Raw genomic sequence first — 16,783 nt, forward strand, 5'->3', positions numbered from 1 at the left:
AGGACCGGGTGGGCGTTACAAAGATTATGACCCACCACAAAATTGGACGACCTTAACATAAACAATTAGGAACTTTGTTTTGCCTTTATATCATCTGCCGGTCAAATAACTTAACTATGTCTACGAGATGGTAAGGACCACAATGGATTTAAGATTATGATTGATATTTTTCAAAGAATAAGTGAGCAAATAGCGATAAAGGGGTGTATGTATGATAGCGGCCCCCTGTATGTATTATGTCGTAGAATACAGCAGTGTAAGGGGGGGTCACAGGGGGTTAGTTACCCCCCCCCCCCCGTTAGGTAAGTAGGTAAGGACACGGCTTTTAGGTTAGGTTAGGGGGTAAAGTGTAGGTTAGTTGATGTCCATTTAATGAACGCGTGAGGAACCGACCGCTGATATACAAAGGCTTAGCGATAAATTGTATGACGTTTACGCTGCAATTTCTATCATTATTTGCTTAACTATATCTGTAATATTGACATTAGGGTTGTTGGGTTGCTCTTTTGGGGGTTGTATGTATTATGGCGACCATGCCCCATAACTCTTATATTCTGCCTTAACACTAAGAATACGGCAATCGGGGTGTATGTATGATAACGGCCACCTGTACGTATCATTACGGCTAACTTAGAATTTTTCTGTTCGAAATCAGAATTTGTAATACAGTAAAACTTTACCAAATAGGCAATGTAAGGGGGGTCGCAGGGGGTTGTTAGCCCCCCCCCCCCCCCCATTAGGTAAGTAAGTAAGGACACGGCTTGTAGGGTAGGTTAGGGGGGAAAGTTTATGTGAGTTGATGTCCAATTTTAATCCCCACGGGACGAACTGGCCGCTGATATACAAAGGCTCCCAGTAGTCCAAAAGTGGTCGAAGGGGACCATTACCCCCCCCCCACGTTAGGAAGGTAATGACAGGTCTTGTAGGTTAGGTTAGGTGGTTTACTTGTGTTTTTTTTTTCCCTTTTAAAATGTGGCCTTTCAGTCATAAGTTATGGAATTTCAAGACATAAAATTTGAGAAAAAGGTGTTTTCCCCAATTATTTGAACGTAACCGTTTATAATACCTTTAAGTACACCAGGAATAATTTTGTCTTCATTATGAATATTGTGGTATAGTAAAATTTTGCCCATATTTTACTCACTGATCTGGTCCATCCTAACCAACTACAAAGGTTATCATGAACCATATATAATTTTCTACTTAGCATCTTGTGATTTTGGTATTACTGTACTTACCGTCAGGGTTACCTTTCCTAGTAAAAACCTTTTCCGTATAGAAAATCGCCCGTTTCCATTGAAAATGACAAATTTTTGTCGTAAATAAATGCTTAATATGATATATATATATATTTTTGATGAAGGAAATAACAAATGGAAATATGGTAATATGCCTAGAATGTGGGAAACTGCCCCTCTGTTGCCTTAGCAGAAGAGGCAGTAGACAAATTACCCTCTGTAAGATACAGTATCTTCTTCCATGTAATGACCTTTTGTCTCATATCAAAAAGTCTCATCGTGATGTTTGGCAACATTACTGAAATTCTGTTAACCCTTTTACCTCCAAAGGACGTACTGGTACGTTTCACAAAACTCATCCCTTTACCCCCCATGGACGTACCGGTACGTCCTTGCAAAAAAATGCTATAAAACTTTTTTTTTCATATTTTTGATAATTTATTTAGAAAATTCAGGCATTTTCCAAGAGAATGAGACCAACCTGACCCTTCTATGACAAAAATTAAGGCTGTTAGAGCAATTTAAAAAACATATACTGCAAAATGTTCTGGGGAAAAAATAACCCCTTGGGGGTTAAGGGTTGGAAATTTCCAAAGAGCCTGAGGGTAAAAGGGTTAATCTGAAGAAGATGAAGGAAATAACAAATGGAAATATGGGGGAAACTGTCCTCTGTTGCCTAGAACCGGGCACACATGCCCAACACACAAGTTCCTAATAACTGGTAGATGTCTGACATTGTGTGAGGATTGCTTGGTTCCCCTGACTGGTAGGCAATTACTTATTGAATGTCCCTGTCTTGTGGATATTTTGTATGATGCCTGTGGTATTTTTAAGTTCATATTGGAAGCTGGCCTTCTTACTCGTTTTGAAATTATATACGGTTATTTATTCATATACATATTTTTTATCTTAGGTTATTGATTTTTTTTATTAAGAACACTCCAATCAGCATCAGTGACCATTGATGCTATGATGCCAGATAGTTACCGATCATTCTTTCATTCATTTTGATTGCTCCTTTAATGATGTCTGCTCCTTGGTCAGACATGCGGGTGTATCCTGGCAAACCCGATGAGGGCTGTGGCCAATACATGAGTAAGCCTGAAGTTGACCCCCGTCAACTTTGTAGCTGTTGCAGTGGGTACTAACATCCTTTGAAGTCAGGACGGGCCGAGGTCCTGATTATATAAGTCGCTTCCTCGTTCCCGTATGGGATCAGGTATGATGACATATCCATGAAACAAATAGAATCTTCCAGTCTGAGTCCATCAAGTTTAACCCTTTTACCCCCAAAGGACGTACTGGTACGTTTCACAAAAGCCATCCCTTTACCCCCATGGACGTACCGGTATGTTCTTGCAAAAAAAATGCTATAAAAATTTATTTTTTTCATATTTTTGATAATTTTTTTAGAAAATTCAGGCATTTTCCAAGAGAATGAGACCAACCTGACCTCTCTATGACAAAAATTAAGGCTTCTAGAGCAATTTAACAAAAATATACTGCAAAATGTGCTGGGAAAAAAATAACCCCTTGGGGGTTAAGGGTTGGAAATTTCCAAAGAGCCTGGGGGTAAAAGGGTTAAGAACACTCCAATCAGCATCAATGACCATTGATGCTATGATGCCAGATAATTACCGATCATTCTTTCATTCATTTTGATTGCTCCTTTAATGATGTCTGCTCCTCGGCCAGACATGCGGGTGTATCCTGGCAAACCCGATGAGGGCTGTTGCCAGTACATGAGTAAGCCTGAAGTTGACCCCCATCAACTTTGTAGATGTTGCAGTGGGTACTAACATCCTTTGAAGTCAGGACGGGCCGAGGTCCTGATTATTTAAGTCGCTTCCTCGTTCCCGTATGGGATCAGGTATGATGACATATCCATGGAAAAAATAGAATCTTCCTGTCTGGTTCTAGGGGACGGCCTCCCTCCTGAGTCCATCAAAGTTAAATTTCCCACCTCGACCAACCTTCTCAGTTCTGGGCCGAAGGTCAAATGGGAAGAGTCTTTTACGAGAAAGTGGGTTGGGCTACTCGTCCATACTCGCCACCTGTCATTACCCACCTTGTTAACAATTATACTGGCTGTTCCAGCTCCGGTGAAGACATTCCCTATTTTAAAGATCTCTGGTTTGTATGGCTTAGAAAAATATAAATTACAGTACATTGAATTTATCTTATTATGCTAAGTTTGTTTACTTTCAAAATTTGTTCTTGTGTATTAATGTATCCCTAATAATCACTTAGAATTAATTTTTATACTGTAGGGAAATTTATTAAAGGATATTTTTTTTTCTAAACTAGGTACCCAAGATATGCCAAAGGAAATCCCCAGTTGAGGGTATTTCTGCCTAATTTCTTCATGAAGTTGATAAAACCAGACGCAGCACAGCCACCAAATGTTGTCCAGTTTATTGTTTCTATGGAAATGAGCAAATTTGATGTTAAAAATTACCTGGAAAAGATTTATAAAGTTCCAGTAGATAGTGTGACAACATATAACAAAATGGGTAAGTGATTCTTTTTTATTCAATAATCATTATAGTGTAGTTATATGGTGCAAAGGTTTTGCCTATGTATAAGTAGCAAAGTTTGTATGTAACGAAGTCCCTATTAAAGAGCTCTCACTGTGTTTCCAAGTAATTTCTACTAAACTGTTTCTTTTAACACAAATACAAACCTTTGTCCTTTACTTAGATATAACAGTGAAGCTGGAGTACAAGGCAATAAAAGTTTTATAAAGAGGTGTAAAACTACCATTCAGGACTGGAGAAGTCCCTCCAACCCTCCGCTGTCTCACCGAGTAGTCTTTAATAGCAGCCGTCAGTGAGAACAGACATTCTCGCTGGCTGGAGTCTTGGCATTTTAATCTTTTATTTTTTTCTTTCCAGCATATTAGTGATTTTATGCTTCTTTGATTGGGATACCTTTGGAGGTGCAGTACATGCCTTGGGGTGTCCGATCATGTGTGATACTTTCATGCATCCAAAGGAAAGGGAGCCTCTCCTTTTGATCCCTGCCTGCAGAGGACACTCTGGCAGTCAAGATTCTCCTTGCTACAAGTGTTGGGAGTGGTAACCTTTCCAGTGAGTAGCGTATGGCAGGAGGAGGAAGAAGAGTTCTAAAAGGAATTCTTCATTTTTGGGGCCATCCTCGAAGTCGAAGAAGTCACAACCTCTCCCTCTGATCCTCGGTAGGCTCTCCTCTGACCCTTCCTCATAGGTTTCCTCTGGAAGCCGTTCGGGTAAGAGTGGTGGCCCTTTAACATTTGAACAAACCTCGAGGCAGGAAGAATTCACCATTTCCCCAAGCTAAATGGGAGGAGTCCCTTTTTCAGGTTGACAGTGCCATGCATGTTTTTGGCCCTCCTTGGGACTTCAAGAGCCTCCTGCCGAGGAATGGCTAGTGGAGACGCTTGCTTCAAAGGCAGCGCAAGATACGGTTTATTTTCCTGCAAGAGACGTCATCAGCTCGTCTTCTTCAAGAGGAGAGAGGAGAGAGTCTTGCCTTCTCGGGCTCATGCCTTCAAAGCAGACCACCGAAGGAGACATGCTTAAGGCTATTATATCTCTAATACACCTTTCCTTTAGGACATGTGCTCCTGCAACAGATTCTGTGGTTGGCGAGCATGTCTCCAAGCATGCAAGCAGGCATGCCTGCTAGCCATTACTTGAGCACGCCAACTCATTAGAGCATGTACATGCTCCACAGCATGCGGGCATATTCTCATGAGTGCCCACTTGTACAACAGTGCTCGCAGGTGTGGATGCTCGCCCTCTTCTTAGCGCGCTAGCCCTTTGGAGCTCTCACAAGATCTTTAACAAGGGGGTAATTATAAGTGTGTGTTATCACCTGAGCACAGTAGCTACAGTATTATGAATGTGTGCCGAGTTTCCATCGTACTCACAAGGATAAAAGCGTCCACACCAACTGAGTGCGTGCATTGTAGTGGTTAGCTTTGTTAGCTTCAGGTAGATTTTTGCATTTGAGTAAATATGGTCACTTGGGTTTTTTCTTTTTTTAATTACTGATTGTTGAGATGCAGGGCCAACTTATTGAAGGAAGGAGAAAAAATAGTATCAAAATATAAAAAGAAATTTATTACCTTCAGAATTATTAATGAAGCATAAAACTAAAACCCTATTATCAGAAAAAGAAAGGGATAGCAACACAATTTATACCAGTACAGCACATGAAAACATAGTTAAATTTAAATCAAAACTATTCATAATTATAACAGCTTCAGATTTGTACAGCTTCACAAACATATCTGAGTAATGGCTCTAAGCTGACAGGATGATTGCAAATACTAGCAACAAATAACAAAGTGAGTCCTTTTGTAAATATTAACATTCTGCAAACTTCAAAACCTTGACTAGGAACCTCAGTACTGTACATTTATATTGAAGTAGATGCTAAGGGACGACTGCTTGGATAATTTAGCAACCAGTGTTGCCAGATGACCCCTTAAAATATCTTCAAGCCAGGCAGTTTTACAAAACAAACTAATACTTGTCACTTTTTATCTTCATTTAACCCAGAAAGATTAAAATGACAAATTTTTTGATAATTTTTATTTTTTCCTAACTATACAAATGTGAGTCATTTACTATAGGCGTATAAATACAGCAAGAGCTGGAACATGGCAGTTAAAATCTTATTTAAGGTGTAATCGTACCGCTGGCCGACCTCTAACAGTCAGCCACATTTATACATCAGTCTGCTAGTGATCCCAAAGATATTGACTGTAACCAGGACTTCTTTGGGAGTTGGTGATGGTGGGCAATTTTTAGGAAATGACTCGGGGCTTTGTATAGTTAGGAAAAATACAAATTATTTTAAAATTTTCCATTTATTCCAACACAATAATACAAACAATCGTCTTTTACTATAGAAGACTTATTCTTAGGAGGGAGGACGTTCAACTGGCTGGAACATTACCCAGGAGCATAAGGTTCTTGCTATTAGGCCAAAGAATTCTGGCTCATTACACCCAGTGAACCAACATGTAAAATACTGGGACACAGCTTGTGTTTCTAGGTATTTGGTTGGGCATCAACCTCTAAGGTGTATCCTGGTAGACATGATGATAAGGCTATGATGTGGATCAGGGAGTTTGCCTGGATACGACACACTCCCCCTTAAAAGAAGTGAGGGAAAAAGACCCCCTTATGACAGTCATAAGATAGCTGAGAGGTAGGTGATCTTATAGCTGAGAGGTAGGTGATCTTACCTCCACTTTAGGACAAGTCCAGCTGGCGAGGATTTTAATACTGTACCCCAAGAGAGGAGAGGATTTAAAGATAGGGAAAAATGCCAGTCATTCATCACTTTCAATACAGGCTTACTCGTAACCTCTGTCCTCGACCCAAAGCTACTTGTCCTGTAGCTAAACCACTTGCTGAACAGCCACAACTGGTCTGTAAGTAAAGGTTTTAGTGGTCTTGTGGATCACATCCTGCAGGTAATGGGCAGTGAAGGTTGTCTGTTGTTTACAGACTTCTGCTTGAAGAACCTACGCCATTGAGAAGTTGCGTGAGAAGGTTGAAGAGGTACTGACATCTCTGATGTTGTGAGCCTTTATTCGTACTCAAGTTTCAGCTGGAGAGGAAAGGGAACATGAAATTACTTACCTCAACCAAAAGGAAATGGTGCTCTAGGTGACCCTTTTGTTTCTTCCAGTACCAACAAAGTGATGCTGCAGATCTGGTGTGTTTGAGGTATGTTCTCAATGCCCTTAAAGGACAGAGTAATAGCTGATCAGAATCTTTGGTTACTTCTCGGAGGCTTACAACCTGAAACGAGAAAATCCTAGGGACGCTAGAAGATGAGCTTTGGGTATTGGCGACGAAGCCGAGAGAGACTTTCCTCCACCCCCTTGAATGGATGATGTTGAAGGAGAGACCATAAAATCTGCTTACTTGTTTGGCCAAGGCTATTCGCTCCACTTTGGACAATAACTTTGGGAGCGAACGAAGACAGAAGGCATCAAGGCAGGAACAGAAAATTCAGGATGTAAACAAAGCGCCATTAATAATGCTCCTTTTTTTTCGTTAAGTCAAATACAAAATTTCCCAGATAGCTCTTGGTAAATAAGTATCAGTTATTCAAACATAAACAATCATATTTTACACCCAAATTAATAAAAGCAAAGAATGAAAAAATAAAGAAAATCATTTACAAAATAAGATTAATCAAATAGGAGGTTTACTCATATCCAACAAAGGCCAAAGCCAGCAGAAAAACAGTTTTTAGTGTTAGATCCCTATCTGATGCCCACTTCAAGGCCTTGTAAGGTGCCATCATAAGAGAATTTAATACCTTGACTACCTCATCTGTAAGCAAGACTACTCCAAGCTCCATATGAGCATGAAGAGGTACTGTATTCTAAAGAAGAAATGGCTACTCAGTTAAGTCTGAAGACTTGCCTTAAGGCTGAGTGATCTCCTTTCACTGCAGTAATGGAGTACTGTAGAGGTTCTTCTTATGGAGGTAAAGTAAATACTTGGTGATTATTGGTATAGAGACTCTGAGAGAATGGATACTCCTCCTACGACATGGATACTCCTCCCACGACATCAGCCACGGAAGACAGCCCACTTGGCCGGATAGACTGCAGATGAGGATTTGCGGAGGTATCCAGACACCTGTTGGGCTGTCTCTCGAGAAAAGCCTCTCTGTGGCTGGGCCCATGACCTTGTGTCATGTCCACCCCCTGTGGTGTTGTAGATTGGGTTCCCTGGCTATCCAGTGACTAGGGGCCTGCCAGATGTTACAACCCTGGACAATTTTTGCCCCTCTGTTGATGAAGGAGCTTTGGAATTTTCCATCTCTCCTGCTGGGACATTGCACTCCTGCTCCTTCAACTTGTGATACTTTAGTAGAGCAAATCGAGAGGATGGCACCATTCGCAGCCTTCTTTGCGCGCCACTGGAAGACCAGAATTGTGTGACGTATGGTCATTCCAAGGAAAGATCAATCGCATTCCAAGGAGTCTATTGCTGGCATTCCCGGCTAGCATTCAGTCCCCAGTAACTTGGTCATTCCAAGGACAGAAGAGTTGCATTCTAAGGGGGCTGGTGAATAAATCACCAAACCAATCTTATTTCTTCTGAATGGGCTGGGTTAAAAGGTACTCAGAATTTGTCTGCCCCTATGGCACCGGACCTTGTACCAGTGTCGGAGGAGACTGAATTCCTATCAGTACTTCTGACTGATGCCCATGCACGCATTTGAGGCTATGATGGCTGTATGTAGAATACTGGGAATCCGTCTTTGGTGGGGTCTTGGTCTTTGGGCATCACTTAGGTACCCCTCAAGGGATCCAGGTCATCCTTGGTACTGTCTGAGGCACTGCATTTCCAGACAACTTACAGTACCTCGGAAGTGTCTTTCACTTTGGAAGTCTTCAGAGTGTGGTTTGCAAGGAAGGCCACTGAACCTTTTCTAGACCTTGATAAAACCAGTCACAACTTCCTGGAAGCAACTGGGGCATCCTCCTCTTTCGAGCTACTCTACCTGTATGGCATACTAATGGCTATTGAGAAAATAGCATGGGAGGAAGAGGGTAATTTGGCCATTTTTAGTAATGCAAGGAGTGTTCTTCAAGCTTTAGAAGTTTTCAATTCCAGTAACCCTTTAGTTTTAAAGATTTTAGATTGACTTTTTTTTATTGGACTAAGAGGTATAACAGTTCGATCGCAGGGGAACTTTTAATCCACCAAGCAGCAAGTTTTCCTACCTAAAGGATGGCTTGTATTCGCTTAGGAAGAAATCAAAAATTTTTAAATTACAATAGTTTGTATTTTTCCTAGCGATACAAATCTGAGTTCTTTATTATTATTTTATTATTATTATTATTATTATTACTTGCTAAGCTATAACCCTAGTTGGGAAAGCAGCATGCTATAAGCCCTGGGGCTCCAACATGGAAAATAGCTCTGTGAGGAAAGGAAACAAAGAAAAATAGAATATTTTAAGAAGAGCAACAACGTTAAAATAAATATCTCCTATATAAACTCTAAAAACTTTAACAAAACAAGAAGAAGAGAATTAAGGTAGAATAGTGTGCCCTAGTGCACTCTCAAGCAAGGGAACTCTAACCCAAGACAGTGGAAGACCATAGCACTGAGGCTATGGCACTACCCAAGATTGGAGAACAATGGTTTGATTTTGGAGTGTCCTTCTCCTAGAAGAACAGCGTACCATGGCTAAAGAGTCTTCTACCCTTACAAAGAGGAAAGTGGCCACTGAACAGTTACAGTGCAGTAAAAAGAGTTGTTTGATAATCTCAGTGTTGTCAGGTATATGAGGCAGAGGAAAATATGTAAAGAATAGGCAAGACTATTCGGTGTGTATGTGTGTGTGTAGGCAAAAGGAAAATGAACCGTAGCCAGAGAGATGGATCCAATGTACTACTGTATGGCCAGTCAAAAGACCCCATAACTCTCTAGCGGTAGCATCTCAACGGGTGGCTTTCTTCCTAAAGTATCTCTCTTAGTTCTGAGCCAAAAGATCACAATTGAAAAGACTTTGACAGGTAAGGGTCAGTGTTCCTTGCCCTCATTCTCACCTGTTACTTAATTGCTTGTTAAACTATGTAATGGCCGTCCACCTTTGTGCTGAAAACATACTCTTTACCTAAAGGACTCAGGTTTGTATAGCTAGGAAAAATACAAATTTAAAATATTGTGATATTCAAAGTACAGTATATTATATTTGTACCTCCAGATTTTACTTAGGCCAGTTCTGTAAAAGTTAAGCTTGACTCAATGAGCTGATAAATTACCTCATTTTTAATAACAATAATAACTACCTGCATTTGATGTTTCTCCCTTAGTACCATCTGTTGGGATGACTAAGCATCACAGGGAGGAGAGAGAGAGAGAGAGGTTTTTCTATTTTCTTATCTTAAGGTTAAGGAGCCAGTAGCTTTGAGGTTATAAACATGATGACTTCAATGCCAGGAAAGTATTGAATTAATAGATTTTAATTTGTATTACATTTTTAAAATTTTTTTGTTGTTATTTACTAACCTTTCATTTCAGGTAAGACAAAACGAGCCACTGTCGGGGGATACATTATTAAGGATGACGACTACAAATTAGCTTATGTTACTCTTGTGAGTAATCTTTTTTTTCCTTTTTATGTAGACTGTTTGGAGAAGTTAAATCAAGTGTTGAGTAGTTGATTAAAAAGTGCAGTATAGTAAAGCATTAGTGGGAGTAAGGGTGAGAAATCTTTTGTAATCTTTGTCTCACCTGATAGGTGTCAAAATTTCTTGACTGCAAATGGGGTGTACATTAAACAGTACTCATAACTTGACCAGACATTTTCACCATTCTATTATTTTCTTTTTGTCACTAAAACTCACAACTTATGTATAGCCTAAACTGAGTAGCTGGCAATCTCAGGGCCCTACTTATGGAGACTTGTAAGAGTCCCAACTTTTAGCTCCGCAGAAAATGATTTTAACCCTTTGACCCCAGAAGGACGTACTGGTACGTTTCACAAAAGCCATCCCTTTACTCCCATAGACGTACCGGTACGTCCTTGCAAAAAAATGCTATAACAATTTTTTTTTCATATTTTTGATAATTTTTTGAGAAAATTCAGGCATTTTCCAAGAGAATGAGACCAACCTGATCTCTCTATGACAAAAACTAAGGCTGTTAGAGCAATTTTAAAAAAATATACTGCAAAATGTGCTGGGAAAAAAATAACCCCCTGGGGGTTAAGGGTTGGAAATTTCCAAATAGCCTGGGGGTAAAAGGGTTAAGAATATTTTCTTTCACATATAACAATATACATCTCTATGGTTGATGTGGTGTGGTTTCCAAGGACTCGTTTAAAAGGCTAGAACTGTGAATTCAGTATGACAAATAGCAAAAAAATATTTTCTCTTTTGATCTATGGCCAGTGTTTCAATGCCCAAAGCATTGACTTATTGTGTATAAGGCAGAACCTCTAGTTCTATTGAACTTTGTACAGCCCCTTCAATACTGAAATCTCTTGGCTATCAATGACGCATCATCACCGAGAACCCTCATTACTGCTTGAGACAGTGCTACCTGACCATCAACCTTTTATGGTTGTTTTTCTTATTGATGTGCATGGTGTAAGTAGCCTTCGCTCTTCAGCTTTCCTGACAACTTGGAGGTGTTTAGTTTTTGTATCGTGTCACCTATTCCAACTTTGAAATCTGATTCCGGTTTTATTTTTATTACAAGTTTCTTGCCGTAAAAATCTCAATTTGCATAAACTAGTAATTTTCCCTTTCCATAAAGCTGCCCAGACACGGTTGTTTATTCTACTGTATTCTGTTACTTTCGTGTAACGTCTTTTCTTTCTGGTTATCATAATTTGCTTAGGAATGTCTACATACAACAACAGTTATGAAATTATATGCTGATTTTATTCTAGCCTTATTAGTGACGTAATATTAAAGGTTAGGCAGATGTAGCCTAAAGCTTGCATGTACTAGCCAATTTTATAAATTAATTTTCAATTAATAACGGTTTGATTGATAGCTTCTAGTATTTATTTGCTAATAACAATAAGAAAGTTTTTTCCTTAAGATAAATTATGATTGTTATATAAAAAAGGTTTTAAGAGGTGCAACTCAGCCCCATTAAAACAGTATTTTTGTCGGTTCAAACTCTAACTATTTTTTGTTTCTTGATTTATTCCTTTTTATTCGAAAACCATTTGAAAGAGAATTCTATGCTCTAAAAGTTGTACATTGGAAATTTTCATGGCGACATTTCTTATACCATTATGTATTACTTTATCAATGTATTAAAGTTACTTTCAAAGGTGACAGTTTATCAATCTTTTTTGTTTTATCAAGAACTGAATGTACAGATTGAAAGCTATAACATTCCCAATACTTAAATGTTTGAGTGACAAAAGTCAATCAGTGTTATAAAAAGTAGTAGCAATATTTCTCTGAAAATTTCATGTTTTGAGGAATCACGCTTCAGTTTTTCTTGTAGAAATTGGTTGAATATGCTGTACAGTTCTTAATTGTGCATAAGTATAGGCTTTAGTTGTAATTTTCCTCACCACTTAGGGTCACAGGGAAATAAACATCATATTTTAGGGTTATTTACTAAGCAGTGGGGAACATCTTCCATCAAATCCAGAAATATACACCTTGTACAAATGCCTCCACATGAATAAGACATTGCTAATATAATATATTCTCTTTTGCATATTTTCTGGGCAAATTTTATGCTCTAGGCACTTTGATTATCATCTCTGACACTTTATGCATCTTTCAGCATAACCATAACATGACGAATTTGGAGGTAATTCATATTTGTTCTTATGTGAATACTGTACAAACCTTCATCGTTTAGTAGGGGTAGCGTCTGGCAACAGCTGGTAATGACCCATGAAGAATTATCGAGGTTCTGGCAACAGCTGGTAATGACCCATGAAGAATTATCGAGGTTCTGGCAACAGCTGGTAATAACCCATGAAGAATTATCGAGGTTCTGGCAACCTGAGCACGGTATCCAGTGGGGGTCCAGGTCTGACAGCGCTCTGAGCCTCCCATTCTGGTCCTGGCCCTTGAGCTGTACAGATGTCTTCTCGACGCTCTCCAACTGACTTGAAGTTTTTTCATACATATCTCATTTCAGTAAGAGTGTAATTCAACTTTCTAAAAGACAAACTTATTTCAACTCATGGACATTTGTTCCGGCATCGACAACGACTTAATTTCTGTTGTCACAAGATCCTTGTGTTGGTGAGCATCGTGTCTTTCAACACTTGAGCAGGTATGTCTTCTCGTCCTCTCCTGAGCTCCGCCTCTTCGGAGTGTGTGCTTGCTCACCAGTAGCGCTTTCGAACATTGCCTCTGAGAGTGCACCTTAAGAAGAGACAGACGTAATGTTAGCATGTCATCTGAGAACAAACATACCAAGGCTAGGAAGAAGAGATCCAAGCGTGATAGTTCTCCTTTTGTCCTCAAGGTTGAAAAGTCAGCGATCCCAACTTCCGACTACTGATACTCGTTGCTTCGGTCCTTCTTCGGTTAACTTTTCAGAGGGCAGACTGAAAAAGACTAAAGGGCAAGCTCCCAAGACTAGATCTCTCTGCTTCCCCTAGAGAAATAGGGAGACCTACCCTTGAGGATGAACCCTGGTCATCAGTTTTGGAAATCCCAGCCATTGAGCTTTCTCCGGCTAAAGGTCTCCGAGTGTGAAAAACACCTTAGTGCACCATAGCCCTCTTCGTCACCCTTCCATATTCACTCCTATGACAGATTTTGTCTACATGTTCTCTGCCTAATGTTCTGGGAGTGATGTAAGCAGTTTTTCAGCCTATAGCCCAGCTTACCATACTGGTTTGGCCTCTAAACCAGCAAAGAGTGTGCCTGTATCTCTCTCAGAGATCTTATTAAAAACCACACAAAGACATGTAAGGTTAAACAGTGCCATCAACAAGCAATCTTTGCAGTAGATGTTCGCCATCACAGAAAGCGTGAACCTTAGAAGAGTGAGGCTCCATCTGTGAGTGAGCAGCCTACAAGATAATGAAGCATACCAGAGCGTGACCAAGAGGCACACTAATCATGAGCGAGGACACTTTGTCACAAGAGTGCGCCCTTACTCACAGGCTCCCGACCTTCAGCCATGAGCATGCGACAATGAATGTGCACCGTTTAATTCTATTTGTCTTCCACCACAAGAAGACACACCCCTTGAAGTTCTTTAAAATAAGAAAGCACAAAAGTGAACGGCTCTGTCAAACGACTGGCCAATTTCTTTACCCCCTTTTCCAAGGGTTGTGATAGACAAAAAAGAGCGATAACCCAAGCCTAGGAGTTGCTTGTTCCTATTCAGGATTATAGAGAAATTTCAGTGATTGGGGAAGGAAAAACCATTCTCTGGTTTTTAATTAGAGGTCACTTGGTTTGTGTCATGATGACTATCATATAGTCCTAGGTTGGAATGGCATTTTAAGTGGTTGTTGATGTAAAAAGGTGAACTTCTTCTTTCAAGAGAAAGTTTTGTGAAGATTATAGGTATAACCCTTCTTAGGGATTGAACAACTGTATCAAGGACAAGGCTTGGTTCAGTGACTATTGTACACTTGCTTATTTGGAGGAACAGGAAGCTTATACTCTTTAAAAGGGAATAGATCATATTGGGCATGGAAATGCCTTGCTATTCACACTGATCAAAGAACAGGCTAATGCATAAGTTAGGGTTTATTATAAAACAATTTAATTTAATGCTTTTAAAAACTTTATTATTATTTTAAATAGCTGTAAGTATCCTAGAATTATAGTGATTACTACAACTTTAAAGTTTAGGTTGAAATTTATTGATATGAAATAATTTTCCAAGAATTTCTTGCATTTAAAGTGATCATGTGTAAAGTTACTATGGCATATTGTAAGTGGGTTTTTTTTTTACATGTTATTACTTGAATATTGACAAAAGCTAATTTATTATTCTTTTAAAACAGCCCAAAGGAGAAGTATTTGAGTTTCCAGATTTATTCCCTGAAGAAAAGGATGTAGAATTTGAGAAGCAAAAAGAACACTTGGACACACTGAAGACTGAATGGAATCAAGTTACCAAGAAAAACCAAAACAGGAAAGGTGTCCCAACTTGGCTGGGATTATAAAAGATTCGTGCAAAGTAATTATAAGCTATACACTCAGAGATGTTTAGCATTTTTAAGGGATTAGAGATTCTGTATGATCTTGTTTTCAGATTAATGTACAGTCTTTTAATACAAGAATCTTGTTTCAATTCTCTTTGATATTTAGGTTTGTACATATTGAGTGGTTCATCTTAATATACTGGTTATTTAAATGTTCAAGTTTATGTGTATTAATTTTATCATGTCTGTTCTACATATCAGATGGTAGTGCAGTAGAATTAGTTTTTTTTTGTATTATAAATAAATGACCCATGATAATATAGATCCATTTATCTTCCTTTTCAAAATAATTGGGAATTACCATAGGATAGTAACAAAAAATGATAAACTCCACAAGAAATATTGTTTTCATATTTAAGAGAAGCTTGGCCGATTTTTGACAGAATTTGGAAGGGTGTGTGAGAGAAGGAAGTTCAGAGTTAATGTGGGTAAGAGTAAGGTAATGAGATGTGCGGGAAGGGAAGGTGGTGCGAGGTTGAATGTCATGTTGAATGAAGAGTTAGGGGATTCAGTGTTATAAAGCTTCATCTGTGGTGGATAACGGGTGAGGGTGGGCTGTGGCACCCTAGTAGTACCAGCCAAACTTGATTGAGTCCCTTGTCAGGCTGGAAGGAACATAGAGAGGAAAGGTCCCCCTTTTTTTCATTTGTTTGATGTCGTTACCCCCTAAAATTGGGGGAAGTGCCTTGCTATATGTTCTGTATGTATGTATTAAAGATAAAAGATATTATCTAAATTATTTTTCTCTAACTTGTTCTTTTTACTAAGAGAGATTGATGAGCTAATTCCCTGCCAACTCCTAATAAATGAAGAAATCCAATGTATCTAGAAAAATAAATGTTCTATCACACGTCGGCGTAAAAATAAACTTGTAAATTGAAGCCAAAGGAAACAAATAAAACTTCATTAGGCTTGAAAGATATAAGAAGAAAATACATGTATTAGACAGAGCCTGCTTGAAATCCACCAATTAGGGCAAAGTTAGGGCGACACTAAAATCTCAAAGTACCTCAGAAAAATGGAAAATCTACGAACTATAGTGAATGTAACCTACATGAAATTTAGCTTTGAGCATATACACCTTGTTGCATCAGAATAATAAATAAGCATAGATAGAATATAAATTACTAATGACAGATTCTATGAATAACATTAGCATTAACCTGTGGCAATTCAAGGAAAATCCTGTTGATGACATAGGCGATAGGAAGGACCAAAGAGCGCTCTACGTATATTCAGAGTAGGAAAGTTAGGTTAAGGAATTTAAAGTGATTCATATCTATGATATTCTTATAAGTCTTCACTACGAAGCTTTATGAAGTAATTTTAAACTCTACTGTGAAATCAGTGAAATTATGATAAACCTAAAAGAGGGTAACAAATGGGAAGAACAGGCCCTCTATAGCAATCATGAACAAGCTTTTAATGCCATCTGTTATGTTTCTAAAAAAATAAAGATATAATTAGATTATATTCAGAGTAGGAAAGATAAATTAAGGAAATTAAAAGTCATTCGTATCTGTGATATTCTTATTAGTCTTCACTACGAAGCTTTATGAAGTAATTTTAAACTCTAGGCCTACTGTGAAATCAGTGAAATTATGATAAACCTAAAAGAGGGTAACAAATGGGAAGAACACATCCTCTATACTCTATAGCAATCATGAACAAGCTTTCAATGCTATCTGTTATATTAAAAAAAAATAAAAATATAATTAAATCACCAAAACACTGTGGAGTACGGCTCCTGGATTAATGGATATATATCGCACTACTGGCTGGTATGAAAATTAATATAAGCTGACCCCAAAATTAAGCTGGTATTAATAAAGATTATCTTAAGAAAAAACTGAAATTTTTGA

General features: G+C 38.7%; 1 protein-coding gene across 1 annotated transcript; it reads left to right on the forward strand.

The window, feature by feature from the left end:
• mRpL23 (mitochondrial ribosomal protein L23) lies at nt 1-15,511 on the forward strand. Its single transcript, XM_068362402.1, has 4 exons — nt 1-130; nt 3,546-3,751; nt 10,289-10,362; nt 14,721-15,511. Exons 1-4 carry the CDS (start codon nt 117-119, stop codon nt 14,880-14,882), a joined length of 456 nt encoding a protein of 151 aa, XP_068218503.1. The 5' UTR covers nt 1-116; the 3' UTR covers nt 14,883-15,511.
• Nucleotides 15,512-16,783: the final 1,272 nt, after the last annotated feature.

The sequence above is a fragment of the Palaemon carinicauda genome, chromosome 39 (assembly GCF_036898095.1).
Source record: "Palaemon carinicauda isolate YSFRI2023 chromosome 39, ASM3689809v2, whole genome shotgun sequence".
Taxonomy (NCBI): Eukaryota; Metazoa; Arthropoda; class Malacostraca; order Decapoda; family Palaemonidae; genus Palaemon; species Palaemon carinicauda.